The 22693-nt window shown below is 45.3% G+C and overlaps 1 protein-coding gene across 2 annotated transcripts in view; it reads left to right on the forward strand.

The window, feature by feature from the left end:
* SLC2A13 (solute carrier family 2 member 13) overlaps window positions 1-20804 on the forward strand; it is a 96082-nt gene extending 75278 nt beyond the window's left edge. The window contains exons 8-11 of one of the 2 annotated variants that reach the window (XM_083366288.1): window positions 10066-10187; window positions 10883-11035; window positions 11534-11777; window positions 12875-20804. In XM_083366288.1, coding sequence (XP_083222414.1) covers window positions 10066-10187; window positions 10883-11035; window positions 11534-11760 — 502 coding nt within the window. In that variant the 3' untranslated portion in view covers window positions 11761-11777; window positions 12875-20804. Of the gene's footprint in view, window positions 1-10065; window positions 10188-10882; window positions 11036-11533 lie in introns of both variants that reach the window. The other variant, XM_083366287.1, reaches the window with a different exon arrangement.
* Window positions 20805-22693: the final 1889 nt, after the last annotated feature.

Below are 22693 nucleotides of genomic sequence, written 5' to 3' on the forward strand. Positions count from 1 at the left end.
TATTCTCCGCCCAAGTTATTTCCCAGCTGCCTAGCCCTGCCACCTCTGCAGTGCATCTGGATTGGAAACCAATGCGCGGCCCTCCACATCATTATACCAACATGGGACCTTATTCAAATCATGCTGCCTGTTTCAGAGCTTAAGTGACGGGGGTGGGGGGGAGTCATCTTTATACGCAAGCATTAATATTAACTCTTCCAAGTGCCAAACATAATAGAGTGGGGAAATATCAGTGCTGGCCCTGTGTTCGGAAAAGCAGCATAAACAAGAGTTGGAATGGACCATGGAAGTCTGCTGGTCCAATCTTCCGCTCAAGCAGAAGACCCTGCATATAATAAGGTTCTGAAAAATCTCCATGTTTCCATCATCATCATCAATAATAATAATAGAGTTGGAAGGGACCTTAGAGGTCATCTAGTCCAACCCCCTGCTCAGGCAGGAAACCCTGTACCGTTTCAGACAAATGGCTGTCCAGTCTCTTCTTAAAAACTTCCAGTGTTGGAGCATTCACTGGAGGCAGGTTGTTCCACTGGTTAACTGTCCTCACTGTCAGGAAGTTTCTCCTTAGTTCCAGGTTGCTTCTCTCCTTGATGAGTTTCCATCCGTTGCTTCTTGTCCTGCTTTCAGGTGCTTTGGAGAATAGCTTGACTCCCTCTTCTTTGGGGCAGCCCCTGAGATACTGGAACGCTGCTATCATGTCACCCCTCGCCCTTCTCTTCATTAAACATGCAGAACTTTTTCCCAGTTAATGAAATAATAGAATAACAGAGTTGGGCGGGATCTGGCAGGTTTTCGGGCTCAACCCATTTAAGATGAAACAGCTGTCCAGTCTCTTCTTAAAAACCTGCACAACTTCTGGAAGCAAGCCGTTCCACTGGTTGATTGTTCTCGCTGTCAGGAAATTTCTCCTTAGTTCTAGGTTGCTTCTCTCTCTTAATTAGTTTCCCATACATCCATTACTTCTTCTGTCTTCAGGTGCTTTGGCAGAAGAATAACAGAATAGCAGAGGTGGAAGGGACCTTGGAGGTCTTCTAGTCCAACCCCCTGCTAAGGCAGGAGACCCTATACCACTCCAGGCAAACGACCACCCAACCTCTTCTTAAATACCACAATTGCTGAAGAAAAGCCATTTCCACTGCTTATTTTTTTTTCTTTGTCAGGAAGTTTCTCCTTAGTTCCAGGTTGCTTCTCTCCTTGATTAATTTCCACCCGTTGCTTCTTGTTCTGCCTTCAGGTGTTTTGAAGAATAGCTTACTTTGCGATTGCCTTTTGCACCTTCTGTCTGTTTTAATGAGGAATATTTTCTTAGTTCAGAACGTCAGCTGTTCCAGTGCATTGATCCCTACGGACTGCAAGGTGATAAACCAAGTAGAATCTTTTCCCTGCCACATTGACAAGAAGACATTAAATGAGTGGGCAGCTGCTGCACTTTCTGAAATGTACTACCCCAATTATGGTATTGTTTGCTTCCTTCAAGACACTTGAGCAGGGATAATCAGCCTGTATTCATCACTGTGCACCTGCAAAAAAAATCTAAAAAAAATATACTGAAATTAACTCATACGCCGCGAAGTTGCCTGTCCTATTGTCCGTACTTTAAACTGATGTCGAGGCAAGGATTTGGCTAGCTAGCCATGATGATCTAGGAAGAAACGGGGGGCATTTTGAAAGGTGCTATTATTGGTGGCAGTTTACAGAAATGGCTATCAGATATAGCCATCGATGGCAGAAGAATAACAGAGTAACAGAGTTGGGAGGGACCTTGGAGGTCATCTAGTCCAACCCCCTGCTCAGGGGGGAAACCGTATACAATTTCAGACAAATGGCTGTCCAGTCTTTTCTTTAAAACCTCCAGTGCAGGAGTACCCACAACCTCTGAAGGCAAGCCATTCCACTGGTGAATTGTCCTCACTGTTAGGAAGTTTCTCCTTAACTCCAGGTTGCTTCTCTCCTTGATTAGTTTCCATGCATTGCTTCTTGTCCTGCCTTCAGGTGCTTTGGAGCAGGGGTCTTCAAACTTGGTCCTTTTATGACTTGTGGACTTCAACTCCCAGAATTCCTCAGCCAGCCTGCCATAACTGACAAATTATATTTTAGGCATCTATAAATCCATCTGACTGATAATGCTTTGAAGTTGGGAAGGAAGATTTTCATGCATTGTAATGCACAATACACAACATTGCCTGATGGACGGATGTTTCCATTAAATGTTTTATCTCACTGCACAGCCATCAGCAATTGCTTGAGATACTTACGGAGCAGATCCTGATTGGATTTCCCCCAAAACATATAGCAAAATTACTTTCTCCCGTAACGTCATTCTTTCTCTTAATTGCTTTGATTACAAGTCCCAAGTCATACAGTTTAGGACAGGGCGTTCTCATGTGTGTCAATGAGCTTTTTTTAATTCTTCAATTCTTCCAATAATTTTGATGCTGTAGACTTGGGATTGTAACGAGCTTTTTTTTTAATTCTTCAATTCTCCCAATAATTTTGATGCTGTAGATTTGGGATTGTAACGAGCTTTTTTTTAATTCTTCAATTCTTCCAATAATTTTGATGCTGTAGATTTGGGATTGTAATGTGGTGCAGTGTTTTTTGTTCAGTTCAAAAAAGGCTCTTCAGAGCATGCATGCAAACATCCATCCATCCATCCATTCATTTATTCTTTTCCCTCTTGCCAAGGAAGTGAGTAAGTTTAAAAACAACAAAATAAATAACTTGACAAAACACTCCTGTGGGAAGGCAAATATACCTGGGTCTGTACTATGCTTGAAAGCATTTTTTCTGACAATTGATTTGAGATCCTATTAGAAGGACAGCTTAGATCCTATTAGAAGGACTGTGCCTATGTACTCCAGTAGTGGGACTGGAATTATACTTGGGGGAGCAATTTATTTAGTACGGTGCTATTCTTCAAGATAAAGGCACTTACTTATTGCCTAGATGCTCTTAGTTTTAGACAGTGCAAAACTGAGATATTTTTTTTAGGAAGAGATTGGACAGGCATTTGTCTGAAATGGTGTATAGCAGGGGTGTCAAACTCAATTTCACTGAGGGCCACATCAGCATTGCGGTTGCCCTCAAGGGGCCGGGTGGGTATAGCCAGAGTGGCTGCGGCCTACTGGGTGGGCGCAGCTGGAGTGCGTATGGCCTACTGGGTGGGCATGGCCAGCTCTACATCATTGGCATCAAGGGTGCCTATGGGGGCCTGGGCAGGAGTGGGACAGATCTGAGGGTCTCTGGCGGAAGGAGGGTCTCTGGGCCAGGGCCAAGGCAGCGGGGGCCGTTCCCTCACTGTTTCCAGGATGGCTTCGCGGGCCACATGAAACCACTTCGCGGGCCGGATCTGGCCCCCGGGCCTTGTGTTTGACATGTCTGGAGTATAGGGTTTCCTGCCTGAGCAGCGGGTTGGACTAGATGACCTCCAAGGTCCCTTCCCATTCTGTTATTCTGTTATTGTTCTGATTGAGCTCTCTTAAGTTGCAGCATTTCTTAGTTTTCCTGTCCCTTTTCCAGATATTTGCACACGAGAGCCAAGCCGGTGTTCATCAGCTGGTGTTGTGCCTCCCTCAGACAGAAAGTAAAATTGAGCTATTTTATTTTGCTCGTAGCCTTAGAGCCCTCATTTTGCTTTTTTTTTTTTTGGTTTATGTTGTGTACTCCTTGGTTTCTCCTAAGTTCTTCGGAAACGTAATTCTCTCCAAAGATCCAATATCATAAGAAAAACTGATTGTGGCCTTTTTAGACATTTGAAAGAGTATTAATAAGGTTCTTCTATAATAACATTCTGAAAAATCTCCATAGTTAACATGCAGAACTTTATTCTAGATAACAAAATAACAGAGTTGGAAGGGACCTTGGAGGTCATCTAGTCCAACCCCCTGCTCAGGCGGGAGACCTTATACCTGTTGTGACTCAGGGCCAGCCTGTGGTTTCGGCAGCCGGCTCAGATGTGTCGGAGGACTCAGATGAGGGGGAGGAGGACCGTGTGGGAGACGAACCGGTTGATGATGGCGTGGAGGCTTGGCAGAGTTCCCAGCCGGGGCCCTCTTCTCAGCTGCGTGAGCCCGATAGTGCGGAAGATGATGACCCACAGCTGGCCCTGTTCAAGGACGCCCGACGCAGGAGGCAGTCGAGCAGGAACAAACAAAGAAAGAATGTGGGACTCCTCGGGAGGAGGCACAGGGAGACCACGCCCTGAGCTCTCTATAAAAGGAGTGTTTGGGGAGGGGCTGGTTGCTGAAAGCAACTTTTCCGCTTGAGAAGACAAGCTCTAGTGTTTTTGTTAACTGCGTAATTAAATCTTGGCAGAAGCCTTTTAGCCTTGGACGCTCTCCAGTCTCTTCTTTTGAATAGGGGTTTGCTAGAAGAGGGCTGGTTCAGAACAGTTTGCTTTCAGCCTCCCACCCCTTATTACTACGATGGAGCAGCTTCTTGCCGAGAATGCCCAGCTCACCCAGCAATTCACTTTGCTGGCAGCTCAGGTGGCACAACTGCAAGCTCAGGTACATGCTGCACCCCCACCCAGGAGGAAATGTCAGATAGCTATGCCGGATAAATTTGCTGGTAAACCAGAACTGTTTCCTGCCTTCCTGGGACAATGCCAGATTTATATCAGCATGAGAGCAGCTGATTTCCCCACTGACCGAGATAAGGTGGGATTCGTGTTGAGCCTTCTGTCGGGAGATGCAGCTCGTTGGGGCACGCCTCTGTTGGCACAGCCTAGCCCTTTGTTGGATAACTTTGGGGGGTTTTGTGACCATATGCGCCTCATGTACGAGGACCCGATTAAGGCGCAGACTGCCACCCGACGCCTGAAAGCTTTGAGGCAGGGTCAGCGCCCTCTACAGGCCTATATCAGCGATTTCCGGCTGCTTAGCCAGGATTCCGCCTGGAATGAGGCTGTGCTCGTGGATGCCTTTCAGGATGGCTTGTCAGAGGAGATGTTGGATGAGCTGGCCCGCGTGGACATTCCCTCAGACCTGAATGGGCTGATCCATCTTTGTCTGCGGATCGATGCCCGGCTGCAGCAGCGTAAGAGTCGCCGTGCCACCCCACAGACCCCTGCCGCCCCTGTTGTGCGTGAGCCTCCAGTCCAGAGGGAGGAGCCAATGGAGCTGGGTGCCGCCAGGTCCCGTCTATCGGTGACGGAAATGGACAGACGACGATCGGAGGGGTTGTGTTTTTACTGTGGGGACCCTGGACATTTGGCTGCTTCTTGCCCGAAGAAGCGTCAGCGGGCGTCAGTGACCAAGCCTGCCCCGAGAAAGTCCCCTGCTTTGCTATCGGGAAACGGCCCGAGCCCGATCTAGACGGTGTGAAAGATCGGGCGACCCACAACGACCACGCCGAGCGACGCCGTTCCGACGGTGCCTGTGAACCTCCACGGCATTTGATTCTGGAGGCACGACTGATCCTTCCTGGCAAGCCAGAGGGGATTCCGGTCCATGCCTTAATTGACTCTGGGGCTACCACTAACTTTATGGATTCGGCCTTTGTGGCCAAATGGGCTGTTCCCCAGTGTCCAGTGGATCCGCCCATGCTTGTGGAGACCATCGATGGTCGAGTGCTCCTGTCCGGGCCTATTACGGCCGCCACGCAACCCGTGTGTATGGCCATCAGTACCCATGTGGAGGCCATTCAGTTTTACGTCACTTCGGATCTGCACTTCCCCGTGGTCTTGGGACTGGCGTGGCTCCGGGCGCATGATCCACAGATCTATTGGTCTCAGAACTTGGTCACCTTCCCAAGTTTGCAGTGCGTGGACCACACCCGCCATATCTGTGCCGGCCAGGTGGAGGGTTCCTCAGGGGTTTCCTTGCCTCCCGAACTGTCCGACTTTGCTGATGTGTTCAGCGAGTCAGAGGCGGACCAATTACCCCCGCACAGGCCCTATGACTGTTCCATTGATCTAGTCCCTGATGCGCCTCTCCCAGTGGGGCGTTTGTACTCCATGTCGGAGCCCGAGTTGGCTGCATTGCGGGACTTCCTGACAAAGAATTTGGCTCGTGGTTTCATCCGGCCCTCGTCCTCGCCAGTGTCTGCGCCCGTGCTCTTCGTCAAAAAGAAGTCGGGCGAGTTACGGCTTTGCTGTGACTACCGGAAACTCAACGCCATCACGGTGCGTAACCGCTACCCGCTGCCCCTCATCCCCGAGCTCTTGGACCGACTCCGGGAGGCTAAGATCTTCACGAAACTGGACCTGCGTGGAGCTTACAACCTCGTCAGGGTTCGGCCGGGTGATGAGTGGAAGACGGCGTTTGGTACTCGCTATGGACATTTCGAGTACACGGTGATGCCGTTTGGCCTGACCAACGCCCCCGCTGTGTTTCAGCATTTTATGAACGATATCTTTCGGGATCTGTTGGACCAGTTTGTCGTGATTTACCTGGACGACATCCTGATCTACTCCCCGTCGCGTGAAGCGCATCATCAGCATCTCCGTCAGGTCCTGCAGCGCCTCCGGGAACATCGGCTGTTTGCCAAGTTGGAGAAGTGCCAGTTCTACCAGGTGACCATCGATTTCCTGGGTCACCGCATTTCTCCTGAGGGCATCGCCATGGAGCCGAGTAAAGTCGAGTCGTTGCAGAGTTGGCAACCCCCGCGTCGCGTGAAGGACGTTCAGCGACTCCTTGGATTTGCCAACTACTATCGGACATTCATCCCTGGCTTTGCTGCCTTGACAGCCCCCCTCACCCGGCTCCTGCAGAAGAAGACTCGGTTCCAGTGGAACGCCCCCGAACAACAGGCGTTCCAGGCTTTGAAGGACGCCTTCATGAAGGAGCCCATCTTGAAACATCCCGACCCGCAACGGCCGTTTGTCGTGGAGGCGGACGCCTCCGACATTGCCATTGGGGCCGTGTTACTCCAGGCAACAACGCCCAGCGGTACCCTTTTCCCTTGCGCGTATCACTCTCGGAAATTGAACCCCTTGGAGCGCAACTATACCATCTGGGAGAAGGAGCTGCTGGCCATCAAGGCGGCGTTCGAGGCTTGGAGGCATCATCTGGAGGGGGCGCGGCATCAGATTGAGGTCCGGACGGACCACAAGAATCTGGAAAGCCTGCAGACCGCTCGGAATTTGAATCAACGCCAGATCCGGTGGTCCCTCTTCTTTGCGAGGTTTGACTTCCGGGTGCGGTACATACCAAGCGGGCACAACCAGAGAGCGGAAGCTCTGTCCAGAAAGCCCGAATACACCCGAGCGGAAGACAAGCTTCCGCCCAGGACAGTGATCCCCGTCGAGTCTTTTGCTGCGGTACGGGAGCCGGTGGATATACGGGCTCGGATCCGGGAGGCGCAGCAGCAGGAGGCGTGGGTGGCTCAGCGGAAGGAAGAGGTGGGGCCAGATTCGCCTTGGTCGGTCGCGGATGGACTCCTGTATTATCGTGACCGGCTCTATGTTCCAGGAGGGCCACTCAGGGGACTCGTCCTCAGCCAGTGTCATGATAACCCGGCTGCGGGGCATTTTGGCCTGTTCAAGACTCTGAACCTGGTCTCCCGTACCTTCTGGTGGCCCCGAGTCCGACACGATGTCCAGTCTTATGTCACCTCCTGCATTCCTTGCAGGCAGGCCAAGTCAGCGACAGGGGCCCCGCCTGGTTTACTGCAGCCCTTGCCAACACCCAAGAGACCCTGGGGGGCTGTGTCCATGGACTTTCTGACGGATCTACCCCCATCCTCCGGCTTCACGACAGTGTTTGTGGTGGTGGACATGTTGACCAAGATGGCGCACTTCATCCCCTGTCGCGGCTTACCGTCAGCTCGCGCCACTAGTCGCATGTTCATCCAACAGGTGTTCCGGCTGCACGGCCTTCCCGATAGAGTCGTCTCCGATAGGGGGGCCCAGTTTACAGCCCGCTTCTGGCAGGAGTTGATGCGGGCGTTGGACATTAAGGTTTGCCTCTCGTCCGCGCATCATCCTCAGACCGACGGGGGTACCGAGAAGGTCATCGGCATCTTAGAGCAGTATCTGCGCTGCTACGTTAACCTGCAGCAGGACAATTGGGTGGACTATTTGGCCATAGCCGAGTTTGCCTTTAACAACTCGCAGCACACCTCCACGCAGATGACACCGTTCTTGGCCAACGTGGGTTATCACCCCCGTTTTTCCCCCCTTTCTCCCGTGGACTCATCGGAGCCGGCAGCGAACGAATTTATGGCGGAGTTACAGGCGATCCATCGGTTGGTGCGACGGCAGCTGGAGAAGGCCAAGGCCAACTACAAGAGGTTCGCCGATCGGTCGAGAAGGGATATGCCTCCACTATCGGTGGGGGATCGGGTCTGGCTGTCCACCAGGAACCTACCATCCACTCGGCCGGCGAGGAAGCTGGACCACCGTTACCTTGGACCGTTCCCAGTCGAGGCCGTCATCAATCCGGTCGCCTATCGTTTAACTCTGCCACGTTCCCTGCGCGTGCACCCCGTCTTCCATCGGTCCTTGTTGGTCCCCGAACAACCGGCCTGTCCACTTCGCCAAGCGGAACCTCCCCCATCAGGAACTCGTGATGGAGGCAGCACCCCCGAGTACGAGGTCGCCAGCATCAGGGATTCCCGCTGGCTGAAAGGTCGCTTCCAGTACCTGATCGAGTGGAAAGGGTACGGGCCGGAGGACTTCACATGGGAAGACGCGACCGCCGTTCATGCCCCTGCGTTGGTGACTGCGTTTCACGAACAGTTCCCATCCCGACCGCATCCGGATCGGCAGACCCGGGGGAAGGGCCCTGCGGTGCGGGATAGTGTTGTGACTCAGGGCCAGCCTGTGGTTTCGGCAGCCGGCTCAGATGTGTCGGAGGACTCAGATGAGGGGGAGGAGGACCGTGTGGGAGACGAACCGGTTGATGATGGCGTGGAGGCTTGGCAGAGTTCCCAGCCGGGGCCCTCTTCTCAGCTGCGTGAGCCCGATAGTGCGGAAGATGATGACCCACAGCTGGCCCTGTTCAAGGACGCCCGACGCAGGAGGCAGTCGAGCAGGAACAAACAAAGAAAGAATGTGGGACTCCTCGGGAGGAGGCACAGGGAGACCACGCCCTGAGCTCTCTATAAAAGGAGTGTTTGGGGAGGGGCTGGTTGCTGAAAGCAACTTTTCCGCTTGAGAAGACAAGCTCTAGTGTTTTTGTTAACTGCGTAATTAAATCTTGGCAGAAGCCTTTTAGCCTTGGACGCTCTCCAGTCTCTTCTTTTGAATAGGGGTTTGCTAGAAGAGGGCTGGTTCAGAACAATACCATTTCAGGCAAATGGCTGTCCAGTCTCTTCTTAAAAACTTCCAGTGTTGGAGCATTCACCGCTTCTGGAGGCAGGTTGTTCCACTGGTTAATTGTCCTCACTGTCAGGAAGTTTCTCCTTAGTTCCAGGTTGCTTCTCTCCTGGATGAGTTTCCATCCGTTGCTTCTTCTCCTGCTTTCAGGTGCTTTGGAGAATGGGTTGGCTCCCTCCGCCCCCACTTCTCTGTGGCAGCCACATAATAGATATTGGGAGAGCTACTGTCCGAAATTGTACATCTCAGAAGAATTACATTTGCCTTAGGTTCGTCACTTTAAATAGATTGCAGAAGTCTGGAATATCTCCCTATCTACTGAGAAAGGAAATAAACATCACTTTAAAAACAACATAATTGCATTTGGAATCAACTCGTGGGAATATTATTTTTAACTGCCTGAGTAATTTCACAATAAAGTATCTTTCTGATATTGTTCCATGGATTTTACACCGAACATGCCCAGTGACCCATTATCTACTTTAAAGCAGAAGCTACTCAATTTCTTTCAGGACAAGAGTTATTCTCTATTGATCATGAGTTCACATTGTGTTATAACATTGTGTTCTTGCAAATAAGCATTGCATTTTATCTTCAAATGCCTTTCTTTTCTTTCTTTTTCTTACTTGCTCCTTCCTTCCTTCCTTCCTTCCTTCCTTCCTTCCTTCCTTCCTTCCTTCCTTCCTTCCTTCCTTCCTTTCTTTCTTTCTTTCTTTCTTTCTTTCTTTCTTTCTTTCTTTCTTTCTTTCTTTCTTTCTTTCTTTCTTTCTTTCTTTCTTTCTTTCTTTCTTTCTTTCATCTTGCAGATGCTCCAATGAAACCAAACTCAAAACTGAAGACATACTTTGGGCTTATAACTTCTGTCCAACACCGTATTCGTGGGCTGCACTGCTGGGACTCATATTGTACCTGGTTTTCTTTGCACCAGGTAAACAAATTTGATAAACTTTTAGTACTTTTCTTTGACTAAAAGAAATTGGCTGTTATCAACTGGGAAAACTCAAGTAACCCTGGTTAAAATCCTAGATGTCTGCATTTTCACTTTTCTGTGAAAATAAAAATTGGAAGCACTGGTTGTCTTGACTTTGTTTGAATCCACTATCTCCTTGACCATTTAACTGTTATTTTATAGCAGGGGTCTTCAAACTTGGCCCTTGTATGACTTGTGGACTTCAACTCCCAGAATTCCTCAGCCAGCATGCCTGGCTGAGGAATTCTGGGAGGGGTCTTCAAACTTGGCCCTTTTATGACTTGTGGACTTCAACTCCCAGAATTCCTCAGACAGGCACGCTGGTTGAGGAATTCTGGGAGTTGAAGTCCACACTGTAGTGATTTGCCATGGGTTAACAACGATGGCAAAAACGGTCGTAAAATGGATCATGGCTTATTTTAACAACTGCTTTGCTTAGCAATAAACATTTTGGACTCACTTGCGGTTGCAAGTCAAGGATCACCTGTACTAGGATGAATATTCTTCCTGTCACACATTTATATGGAAGGCAAATAGTATTCAGCTTGTCTTCTACCACTGTTATTTCTAACTTTCCATCTTTGTAGATGGTAATCATTTAAGAACACTCAGTGAAAGTTATTTATCGGTTATTTTCAATTACATGTCAAAAGGAATGGGACCGATGCCGTGGACAATCAATTCTGAAATTTATCCCCTTTGGGCGAGAAGTACAGGAAACGCGTGTTCTTCTGGCGTCAACTGGATTTTCAACGTTCTGGTGTCACTGACCTTCTTGCACACGGCTGAATATCTGACCTATTACGGTAAGGAATATTTTTTTCCTCTTAAAACAAGACCCAGAACAATTTAATTTCGGATTATTGGGGTTTTCAGTTCTTCCTTTTTAATGATTTTGCTTGGCAACTTAAGCTCTCCCCTTGAAAGGTGAAGTTGATGGGAGGTATAACTAGAGGTATAAATTAAGACAGGGGCCTTCAAATGTGGCCCTTTGATGCCTTGTGGATGCCTGGCTGAGGAATTCTGGGAGTTGAAGTCCACAACGCATCAAAGGGCCACGTTTGAAGACCCCTGGATTAAGATGTGCGTTGTGCACACCTTCAGGCTTGGAAAGAGACACACTGTTCACAGTATACATTGTGGCCACCGACATTAAAGGTAGTCCTTGACTTACAACCTTTCATTTAGTGACACGGACCACAGGTTGAGAACCGCCGCCTTAGAAACTTTCTTAAACAAAAAAAACCAACAACTATCTATTAACCCTGTGTGGGGTGGGGTGTTTTTTTTTTTTTTAACTGCAGGAGCTTTCTTTCTTTATGCCGGATTTGCGTTCGTGGGCCTCCTTTTTCTCTACGGCTGTCTTCCGGAGACCAAAGGCAAAAAACTGGAGGAAATTGAATGCTTGTTTGAGACCTCGCTATGTACATGTGGCATTCCCGAATCGGAGGATGGGAGATATATTGAGTATATTCGGGTGAAGGGAAGCAATTACCACCTCTCTGACAACGACGCGTCCGACGTGGAATAAATTTCGGCCGCCGATCGGTGAGATCTTTCGAAAAACCTCGGTTGAGGGATCCTGAAGGAGATGCTCTAAATGACCATCGCTGGTCTGTCTCTGGTCCGCTTCTCCTTCCTACTGCCTGCGTGGGGGGAAAAACCCAAAAAACCTGTCATTTTAAACCGTGTCATTTTGGGGGGGGGAGGAAATAGAAATAAAAATCCCCACATCCTCTTTATCAGTTAGTCAAAAGGCGATCGCCGAGAAGAATTGGCCCCGAAGGAAAGATCTCGCGCAGCGGAGGTGATAGAAGCATTCCTGTGATGGACGCTGCTGAGGTCCTTGAAACGTCAAGCGATGAGACGCCGTCTTAGTTGACCAGCTTTGGGCGGGGGGAAAAAAATATACGCTGGAAAAGAACGATAAGTCAGAAACCAGACGATTCATAAAAGCAGTTAGCTGGACCCCCAGATTTGGCACAAAGCTCTCCTCCGTCTCTTAGGAGTCAAACCGAGGGAGGGGAAAAACAAAACCAGCCCTTTTTAGGGGAAATTGCAACTTATTTTAATGTTAATACTCCTCCTAACAAAGATAACCCGCATTGCGTGAGGAGAGAAAGCAGCTTTCCTCCGTGCTCAGTCTCTGCGGATGCGCCCACCTTTATCAGTCCATCTTTCCCACCACCTGTGTTGCTTTGCACAAGGAAAGCTGAGATCCTAGGATTGCAACCTTTCCAATGATTTATGGGTCTGTGGCATATCAAGGCTCTGGAGTTCTACCAGGCCCGTGGAGAAGATTTTGCTTCCTCGTGGCTTGTCTTCCTGGTCTGGGTTGCCAGAAATTCATTTATTCATTTGTTTATTGCACCCTGTAAATCTCAAAAGGCAGTGTGAGAACCTCACCAGAGCTTAATTCTAAGCAAACGGTTTGGCTTTGAATTAGCATAGGGTTCAGCTTACAGTGAAAGCCCCAACAAGGGAATGGAGAAGGATGAACTGGAATTTGTCATGGCTTCCGTTGTTCTTGAGAAGACAAAGAGACTGACCTTCTTCCAGATAATATTGTCATCAGATTCTTGCAGTTCAACTTTGCCTTTTTGAGTTTTCAGGTTTTATCTGGGGTGACCTATTTTTTTTTGCAGAACGAAAGGCACTTGCAAAAACCTATGGTTAAGGGCGGACGTTCTTCCAGCATTCAGAAAATGTGGGACTCCCAACAGTAAGATCATAAAAGGGAAGAGACCTGTTACTCATTGCCTTGGGTCAAACTTAGAAGAAGAAGCCTTACTAACTTTTGAAACTAATCCATCACCATTCTCCTTCCCTCCCCAAAAAAACAAATCGGAAGCAAATTCATTCGCAAAATTTCTCAGCTTTTGGGCAGTTGCACAAGGAGGGTCAGTGTTAGGATTTCGTTTCTGGACTTGTGATGGAACAGTCTCTCACAATAAAACCAGTGATTCTCTAGAGGTGGCCGAGAGCAAAGCGAAGGTGTTTCCCTCCATCGTAGACCAAGTGAAAGAAATGAATTATTTCACATTAAAAAAAAAGAAAAGAACGCTTCCCTAGATATATGGATTACAGAAAAGGTAGGAAGACGGTGTAACTATCACATTGTAACAGTCCATTTTAAACTCTCCCAAGTGGGGAAGAAATCATAAAACTTCCTTCACCAAAAGTATTTTAAAGAGTAATTTGGGGGACATTAATTGGTGGAGGACTAATTAAAGATTAAAATAGCGTCTTAAATTTTCTTCCATTTTGTGGATTAAAGCTCAGTCCATTAAATCCAAGGATAAATGAAAGATCGTATCCATGTAAGATGTAAAGCATGCCACCTGTATCATATAATTAAGAATTCGGTAATAATCATACACTACTTAAATGATGTTATTCTCTATTAACTATGGCTAATCAAATGTCATAATAATAACAGGTTTAAAAATAATTGTAAATGTGCCATTAGCACGTCAAAATTTAAAGTAGGGCCTTTTTTTTAGTAAATAGCAATCGTGGTTCAGCGATTGATATTACAAACCCACAACTCAGTTCCTCCATTAGATTCAGGAGCCTTGGTGGAGCAGTGGGCTAATGCCTCCTTAAGTAACAACAGCTGCCTGCAATTAGTGCAGGTTCGAGTCCCACCAGGCTCAAGGTTGACTCAGCCTTCCATCCTTCCGAGGTAGGTAAAATGAGGACCCAGATTGTTGGGGGCAATTAAGCTGACTTTGTAATAATGCCGCTTGGGGTGTGTGTGAAAGCCCTAACAAGCAGGCATATACATAGAATGAAGGCTACTGCTAAGCTTGTAAGCCGCCCTGAGTCTTCGGAGAAGGGCGGGATATAAATGGGATTAAAAAAAAAGATTCCACATGTCAGAAGAAAGCTACTTAGGGCAGTTTTAAAATCTGACTTCTGAAGCAGGAACAAGGCTTAATCCTGGCTGGAGAGTTTGGTTTGGCAGTGGAGCAGAAAACCCAACCGTTTGTGTTCAGGTATGAAGGCGTGCATCCTAATTTGTTTAGATAATCCCTACACGTGAGGTAAGATATTTAGGACACAAACCGTTCACCGGCTTAACGACGATTAAACTAGAATTCCCTTCCGTTCTGTCTTGCTGCTATATTCCGTCGCTGGTCTTAGAAGCCATCTCCTTGGTGATCCTTCAACTTGTAGACTAGGAGAGAAAACGTACCCGTATCTCTATATGTAAGTAGCTGTGAGTTAGCTAAATAGAATCTGTTGGAATTAGCATGCGGGATAGGTCATTCATTTTCTCTTCATACACGAGATTACAATATTCCTAGGTTAGGTGGCCTTAAGAGCCATTGAGTCTTAACTAGATTCTAGGTGATAAAAATGATGTCCCTTGTGGCCTGCAAGCAATAGGGTTTTGAGTCTAGTCATGCCGGCCACATGACTACGGAGACGTCCTCGGACAAGCGCTGGCTCTTCGGCTTTGAAACGGAGATGAGCACCGGCCCCTAGAGTCGGAAATGACTAGCACGCATGTGCGGGGGAACCTTTACCTTTTTAAAGGGAGAACTATAAAATGTGGGAATCGTTCACGATAATCAATTTCTTATCCAGAAGAAGGGACATAGTTGCTTTTCATTTCCACTAGTTGCCTCTTTGTCTGAAATGGAATAGGGTCTGGCTCGCCTTCGGAAGCTGAGGGTTGCCCCATCACTGGAGGTTTTCAAGAAGAGATTGGACAGCCATTCGTCAGGAATAGCATAGGATCTCCTTCTTTGAGCAGGGGGTTGGACTAGAAGACCTCCAGGGTCCCTTCCAACTCTTGTTCTTCCGTTTCAGACTGTTTTGGGAGCCTTCTGGCACTTCAGCCGAGGAGCTGTTGGCTGAACTTTATTTCTTGTTTTATGTTATCGAACATTAAAAAAAAAAAAAAACCCCTACAAAAAGTGAGGTTGCCCAGACAACGCCTACCTTAAGGTTCACGGTTCTCCTTGTGTCAAAGCTAATTTGGACATTTCGGAAAGCTTTCCCATGACAGTTCAAGTAAGGAGACAGTGTTGCCTTAAAGGAACTCCCATCTCCCCATCTTTTTATAAAGATTGGCCACCCCAGCAGGTCTGGCTGCTATGGAACCGAAGGACGAGAGCCCAAGCTCCGCCCCTGTGGGCTGTAGAACAGAGGCGGGGCTTGCATCCCAATGCTGCTTATGCCACTCGCCGGGCGCCTTCCTACCTGAAGGGACGCCATGTTTGCTTTTAGGATGAACTTTGGTTTCTGCCTTTGTGCCGATCGTGTTCTAGACCTTTCACGGTGCCGACGTGCGATTTGCAAGCAACTAACCCAAGTCCAGTTACAAAAATGCTGCCCTTAAAACACGCCTTTTACTGGTTTCCCTGCCTAAAGCCTTAAACTTGGGGTGGGGTGGGGTTGGAACGGGACAGACATCCATCGTGTGTGAAAGGGACCCAAGGAAATCAGCCCCTTTGAAAGATTTTGCTGTGAAGCCAAATGGGATAATCGGTGTTCTCCTCTTTCTCTTCCGCTCCAGTAATTTTACCTTGGGAACCTAGTCGAATATCGGCGGGCGGCGCTTTGCATTTAAAGTTCCCGTTCATATTAAACTTCTCATTTTTCCCCAGACTGCGCTGGAGCTTCTGTCCCATCGAAAAGTATTAATAATCACCGTTTTCATTTTCCTGGCCTTTGTTCCAAGTCACGTTCAGCCGTGCATCCTTTGGAAGCTCATTGTCTTCTTGTGAAAGGTATTTTTTTTTAAAAGTCAAGTCTGAAGTCCCCTTTTATCCTCCATCTGTTAGAAGTTGAAAAGAGTACGTTTCAACTCACTAACAAGAGCACAAGATCCATTGCCCCCTTTCTCTAACCAGGATTCCTGGTTTATTGTCTTCCTTTTGATATCGCTTTATCGTTTAGCCCTGCCTTAGTCACTTACGGTAAGAATTATCATTTATAATAAAGAGTTATTTATAATAATGCTGAATTAAATGAATACTTGAAATAAGCCCTATACAATTGGGTGTTTTATTTTTGGAATCGATGTTTTAAGGAATGAATAAAGGTGAAATACTTCTATTTAGCAAGGGTATTCTTTGTATTTTGCATACAGTACTTTTAAGTTCAAAGAAAGCTCAGATCTATGATTTTAAATGCAGTATGCTTAAGAGTATATTGAATTAATTTCGTAGACCAAAATGTCTATTTTTAATAAAGTTATGAACAAGCTGAAGCACAACACATTGTAATATTCAATTATTTGCAGAAGTCTGTTGGATTCCAGTCTGTTTTTAAAAGGCATGATAGCTTCAAGTGATGTGCTAGTAAAGGATATTTAAATATTTCTGCTGCTGCTTCTATTAATCATTTGTCTCAATCTAATAAAAGCAATGTACTAATGGAAAGATCTGCTTGATGAATCAGGTTTTTAAATTGCTTGCAGCCATCATGTTTACTATTTATTTATACTGGACTGGATATTGTTATAGCCAGAAGGTAACAGAAGTTAATCCAGTTCCTAATTTGAATTCTACTGTTCCATTTACTTTATCAAAATCCTTTGATTCGTTTCAAGGTTCAGGGTTCCAACAGGTTTTTGTGTGGTCACGTGCATTATTTTCTTGAGTATTTTCGTCAGCCTGTATAATCTGTAAAAGTTCTTTTGGAGGTATTTATTACAAACTTGTAAGCTTATCTATTTTGAAATCAGATTTTTACCCACTAGATTGTCCTATGAATTAGAGGGGGAAAAAGATCCTTCAAATGGAATGTTGAATTGCACAAGGAAGAGTCATCTTGTAGGGAGATGGGTGGCAAAGAAATTTAATAAATAAAAATAAATAATAAATAATTTATTAAAAAAGTAGAAATCGTTAAAACCAGTTAGGTTAATGTTTATAACTGACACCCCACCCCCCCCCCATCAGTGGCCAGTGGGAAGATGTTCTGATCTATTTTAAAAATGAAGAGTGCTAAATTTGGAGATCCATTCAGTAAACTCGGAGAAATAAGCTATTTTGGGTATATTTAATAACCATGTCAAACGGAAGCTATTTTCTTAAGCAGAGAAATGTAAGATTTTTTTTAGAAGCACGTCTACATTAGGCACAGGGAATCTCTCCCGTGTAGCAAAGGGAAGTTGGGCTGGAAAGAACTGAGATGTTAGGTCCAGATATTTGCTAACTGTTAGTAAGCAAAGTTTACCAAGCAATTCATGTTTGAAATAGCATAGAGCATCTGGGATTTAAATCCCAGATTACTCTCCAGCTGTTGGTTGCAGGGTTGACCATCACTAGACATGCCTACTAAAATTGATGGGACTTCAGCATAATTTTGGTGAGGCAATGTAGGACCGTGTTAATGAAGTTTATCGAGACTTGTTGTAAAGCAGGGGTGTCCAACCTTAGCAATTTTAAGACTTGTGAACTTCATTCCCAGAAGCCATGCTGGCTGGGGAATTCTGGGAGTTGGTCCACAAGTCTTAATATCGCCAAGGTTGGACGCCCCTGCCTTCAGGAGAAATTCTAGTTCATACTACAACTAGCCCAGGGCTAGGCAACCTTGGCTCTTTTATGACTCGTGGACTTCAACTCCCAGAATTCCTCAGCCAGCCATCCTGAGGGAAAAGGGAGTGGTTTCCAAGCTGAGCCATGCTGGCTCAGGGATTCTGGGAGCTGAAGTCCACGAGTCATAAAAGAGCGAAGGTTGCCTACCCGTGGCCTAGGCCTAGGCTGTTTTATGACTTGTGGACTTCATCTCCCAGAATTCCTGAGCCAGCCACGCTGAGGGAAAAGGGAAAGGTTTCCAAGCTGAGCCATGCTGGCTGAGGAATTATGGGAGTTGAAGTCCACGAGTCATAAAAGGGCCAAGGTTGCCTAACCCTGAACTAGCATCGTGTTTTAGGATTGGAAAGGTTCAAAGGCTAAAGCAATTCCTGCCCTCTTTTCAAGCATCCATTTGATCTGATTTCTTATTAGCTTGTTTGGGCAGCCAGCTTTTATTTCCCCTTTTGAAGGTCTCCTTCTGGTGGAGACCCTGAAGTGTCAGGTAGGCCTATTTCAATCTTCTGAACTCAAGTCTTAGAAAAATTCTGAACTTTATTTTAGGGTTCACCTCCAGGAAGACTGGGAATCTGTCAGTTTTAACTTCCGGCTCTGGGACTACAGCTCCCAGGATTCCTAGAGGCAGCGAAAAGCTGTCAAGCATATTCCCCTGCACCCCAACCTCTACACTCGTGTTTTCTCAACCTTAACAATTTTAAGACGTGTGGACTTCAAACGCCCAGCCCCCAGGCAGGCAGGCTGATGAATCCTAAGAGTTGAAGTTGCAATGGCAAAGTTGCCGAGACTGGAAAAACATTCATAACAAGAGGGAAGAATTAGAAAGGGCAGCTGTCTGTCATTCTCCAGCCTTTCATTTCCCATCTTCTATCCTTTCCTTTCCAAAATAAGTTGGACTTCTAAGAAAGAATCCGATAGACTGGATTCAGTTCTTAATTCTGGGCAGGGGAGTCGCAGTGATCAAATGCCAACCACGGCATCTTTGGATGCAAATGAAATCCGGCGGCTTCGACAGATACTTTTTCTATAGCTACCGTGGCTTTCAGTCATAAGTCCCAATTTGCTCATATTCCTGATCGTCGTTCCATTTTAGATCCTTGTTTTGAAAATCTGAAGCAGGATTTCCTCCACCCCCAGCCCGGGTGTGGTGTTAACGTGGGTTGACCAGGATCTGGAAGGCCCCAGACTTACGTATAGGGGACAGAGAGATAATCAAATGAGTCTTTTAAGAAATCAGAAAGAATGTATTCAAGTTTTATATTGATATGAAGATTATAAACCTGAGAAGCACTTTAACCATCACTTTGATCTGTGATTTATTTATTTTTTTCCTGGTCTCTTCTCTGGATGTGTCTCCAGCCAGAAATAGGTAGACACAAATACCTGCTTTGTGATCCCAAAGGAGCTTTTCCAAAAAGTGACTGGACTTGGTTTGTTTTTTCCTTGAAGACATTTCTCTTCTCATCCAAGAAGCTTCTTCAGTTCAGAGAAGAAGTTTCTTACATGAGAAGCGAAACATCTTCAAAAAAAAAACCACAAAAAAACCCCTCAAAGTCTACTTGTCTTTTGAAAAAGCACTTTTGGGACAACCCTGACCTGGATGTTTGAGAATCTCTGTAGACATATGTGCTTTATGAGGTTTTTATTTTTTTATTTTTAAAGTGTGGTATTGCGGGTAACTTTACAGCTTAAATGTAGCTACAGATTATATGAAGATTCTGAAAGGTCTTCAGATTTAAATAAGTCACATTTTACCGTTCAAAAATGTGATTTCCTAACACTACTCAACCGCCTTGTGTACAGTTTTCGTGTGGCCTGGTCTACCGGATGGCTGGAATCACAACAGGTGTCGAAAATGGGGGAAATCTGTATGTTTGGGGCAACTGTAAAATGGTGTAGATTTAACGTAGGAATCTATGGGGCAGTTACTTGTTTTGGTTATTTTCACACCAACAAAGGGTTTATTTTTCTTTTTCAGTGTGCCAATAATCCTCACTGTGGTGTTTTTGTAACCAAGTGCTATTGTTCAAAAGTACTGTATATGAAACTATTTTAGCCACCAGATTTGTTAGTATATATTTCCTAATTTTAACTTCTTTCAAGGTGGTAAAAAAAAATCAGTGTAAGAAACTACTTTATATCAACCTTTTTTGTATGTGCTAAATATCTTAATTATCGAGAACTGGGCATGTGTACTGAGCATACTTCTTTTTGATTCCTTCCCTCCTAAAACATGAGTATATAGACATTCTGGGGGTTTAATTTTCATGTAAGGTATTGGGGGAAATTTAGAAGGCTGCACATAGCTGTTCAAGATTGAAAGAAAATAAAAAAAAGTTCATTTTATGTAGAAGAATAGATACCAGGACACTAGAGATTTCTTTGTCTCACTTGTGTTTTCATCATCAAAACGGCTCCCCCTTTAAGTAACGTTTGTGGCCCAAAAAAGTCTCAGCTCAAGTTTTAAATCGTAACATTTCTTCAAGTTTTCACGGACCCCCACACACACACCCCGTGACGAAGTGTCCCCCGCCCCCAAATCTGGGGTCCGCGGACCACAGGTTGAGAACAACCGACTTCAAAGTACTTTTCCCTAACCCTCACTCTGAAATTGGGAGCCATTTTGTCACATCACGAAATCCTGTTTTCACACAGGTGTCATTTTAGGCACAGACCTCGAGAGATGCGACGGAGATGGTAAAAGGACAAGCAATTTGTTTCTTGCCATTTCAGAAAGAGCTGAGATTCAGGCGTTGCCATGGCGTTCCTTTTCAACATTTAACACGTGCCATTTTTTTTTATTTTTCCAGCAGCCAAGCCTATAATGTATAAAAAGTGGTGTGTTTTTTTATGTATTTTTTTGGAAAATGTAGTGATCTGAAGTTGACTGTTTTTATGTTCAAACTGCTTTTCGGACCAATGGGTTCCCGCCCCCCTCTTTCTCTCTGTATGTATGTAAAGATAAATATCTTTAAAAAAAAACAGTCTGACAACAGTAAATGAACAAAATAAAAGATAAATTGATTACAGAATCTTGTGTGGCTTTTTGTGTGTGTGTCTGTGTGTGTGTGTGTGTGTGTCAGGGGCAAGTTTAATTGGTGAACTCCTAGTTCAAAGCGTAGTCTCTGAACCGCAAAAGGTACCTTCCGCTCATAAATATTAACACAAGTAACCCTTAGACTCGTGATCACAGTTGTGCCCAAAATTTCTGTTGCTAAGTAAAACATTGGTTAAGTGACGTTTGCCCCCCTCTTATGACCTTTCGTGCCATAGTTGTTAAGTGAATCACTTGTTAAGTTAGTAACTTGGTTGCTAAGTGGATCTTTCCCATTGACTTGCTTGTCAGAAGGACTAAAAGGGGATCCTGGGACCTTGGGACACTGCAACGGTCATAAGTATGAGTCAGTTTTCAAGGGTCTGGATTTTGATCACGTGACCACGGGGGATGCTGCAACAGTCCTAAGTGTGAAAAATGGTCATCAGTCACTTTTTTCAGTGCCTTGGTAACTTTGGCCACTAAACGAATAGTTGTAAGTTGAGGACTACCTGTACTGTAATATTAATGCAATGCAGAAAGGAGAAGCTCTAAGTAGTATTACTGCACAATAAACGTTCTAGTTCTAGACTAATGCTGATTAGACTCGTAAACTCATTAGATTCCCGCAGCTGCCAGCGGCAGGAAACCAGCAATCTGATTCATAGCGGCCAGGGCGGGGGGGGGGGAAATGTTTAAAATTAATGACACAAATTACGGCATGTTGGTTTGGAAAGAAAATTAAAAAAGATAAGCATTCATTACACAGTGGCGGATTCTACTTCTCAACTACTTAAAAACTTAACATGTAAAAACAACCAAGTTAAGGGTCTGACGTGGCAGGAATATCCGATTTGCCTAAAAGAGATTTAAATTAAAACAGGTAATAATAAAAAGAGAATAGTTGTAGCTCAGAGTTGAAATAAGGGGTCCTTGGTACTCTTGAGTGTAACTTCTTCATTGCAGACGTCTCATTACCCACCTAGGTAAATATCATTAGTGCTTGTGTGGATGATGTTACCTAGTTTGGGTAATGAAACGTCTGCAAGCACCAATAGGAAACATTCTATTGTATAAAAGACCAGCCTTTTCTGGGAAATCCCTTTTTTAGTGGCGCTCTGAAACAAATCCGTATAAACAGCTTACACTTATCCAATTTTATTGATGTAAATGCATCCATGTTTAAAATGAGATAAGACTAATGTACAGTCAATATTCAACGTTCAGCTGTTGAATCCACAGCAAAAGGAAAAAAAAACTACAAATGAGTATTTTTTTTAAAATTGAATTTCTATACCGCCCTTCTCCCGAAGGGCTCAGGGCGGTGTACAGGGCAATAAAAGCACTACAAAAGTTTACAAAAGTTAAAAGTAAGATTAAATTAATTAAGCCCTAACAATAAATAATTAAAAATATCCCAAACCCTTAAACCAGGCCGGCCTGTTCAAATAAATAGGTTTTCAGATCACGGCGGAAAGAGGTTTGACTCAATTTATTTTAAAACTACTACCTTAAACGTGTCAGATAATTTGGCGCTTTAAACACGTGCAGTATTAAAAGATGTCCAGGAGGCTAAACTTGTTAAATCCATATTTTAAAAATAATTAAGTCGATTTCAACCATTGGTTACTTTTTTATCTTTTATATTCTCATATAAAACTCCGCAAACCTAATAGGTCTCTCAGAAATTTCATAATACTTATGCTACTTGTCTGTTTGTTAAGAATGAACTCAGAAAAGAAAGGTTTCTTTTTTTAAAAAAATAATAATATTATTTACCTTTACCGAGCTGCTTGCCAGCTAGGACGTTTTAATTGGAAGTTGTTAGCCAATTTCCTTGAGGTGGAGACGAGGGTTTAAATTTTAACATTAAGGAATAA

This window comes from Vipera ursinii (assembly GCF_947247035.1).
Source record: "Vipera ursinii genome assembly, chromosome: 6".
NCBI lineage: Eukaryota > Metazoa > Chordata > Lepidosauria > Squamata > Viperidae > Vipera > Vipera ursinii.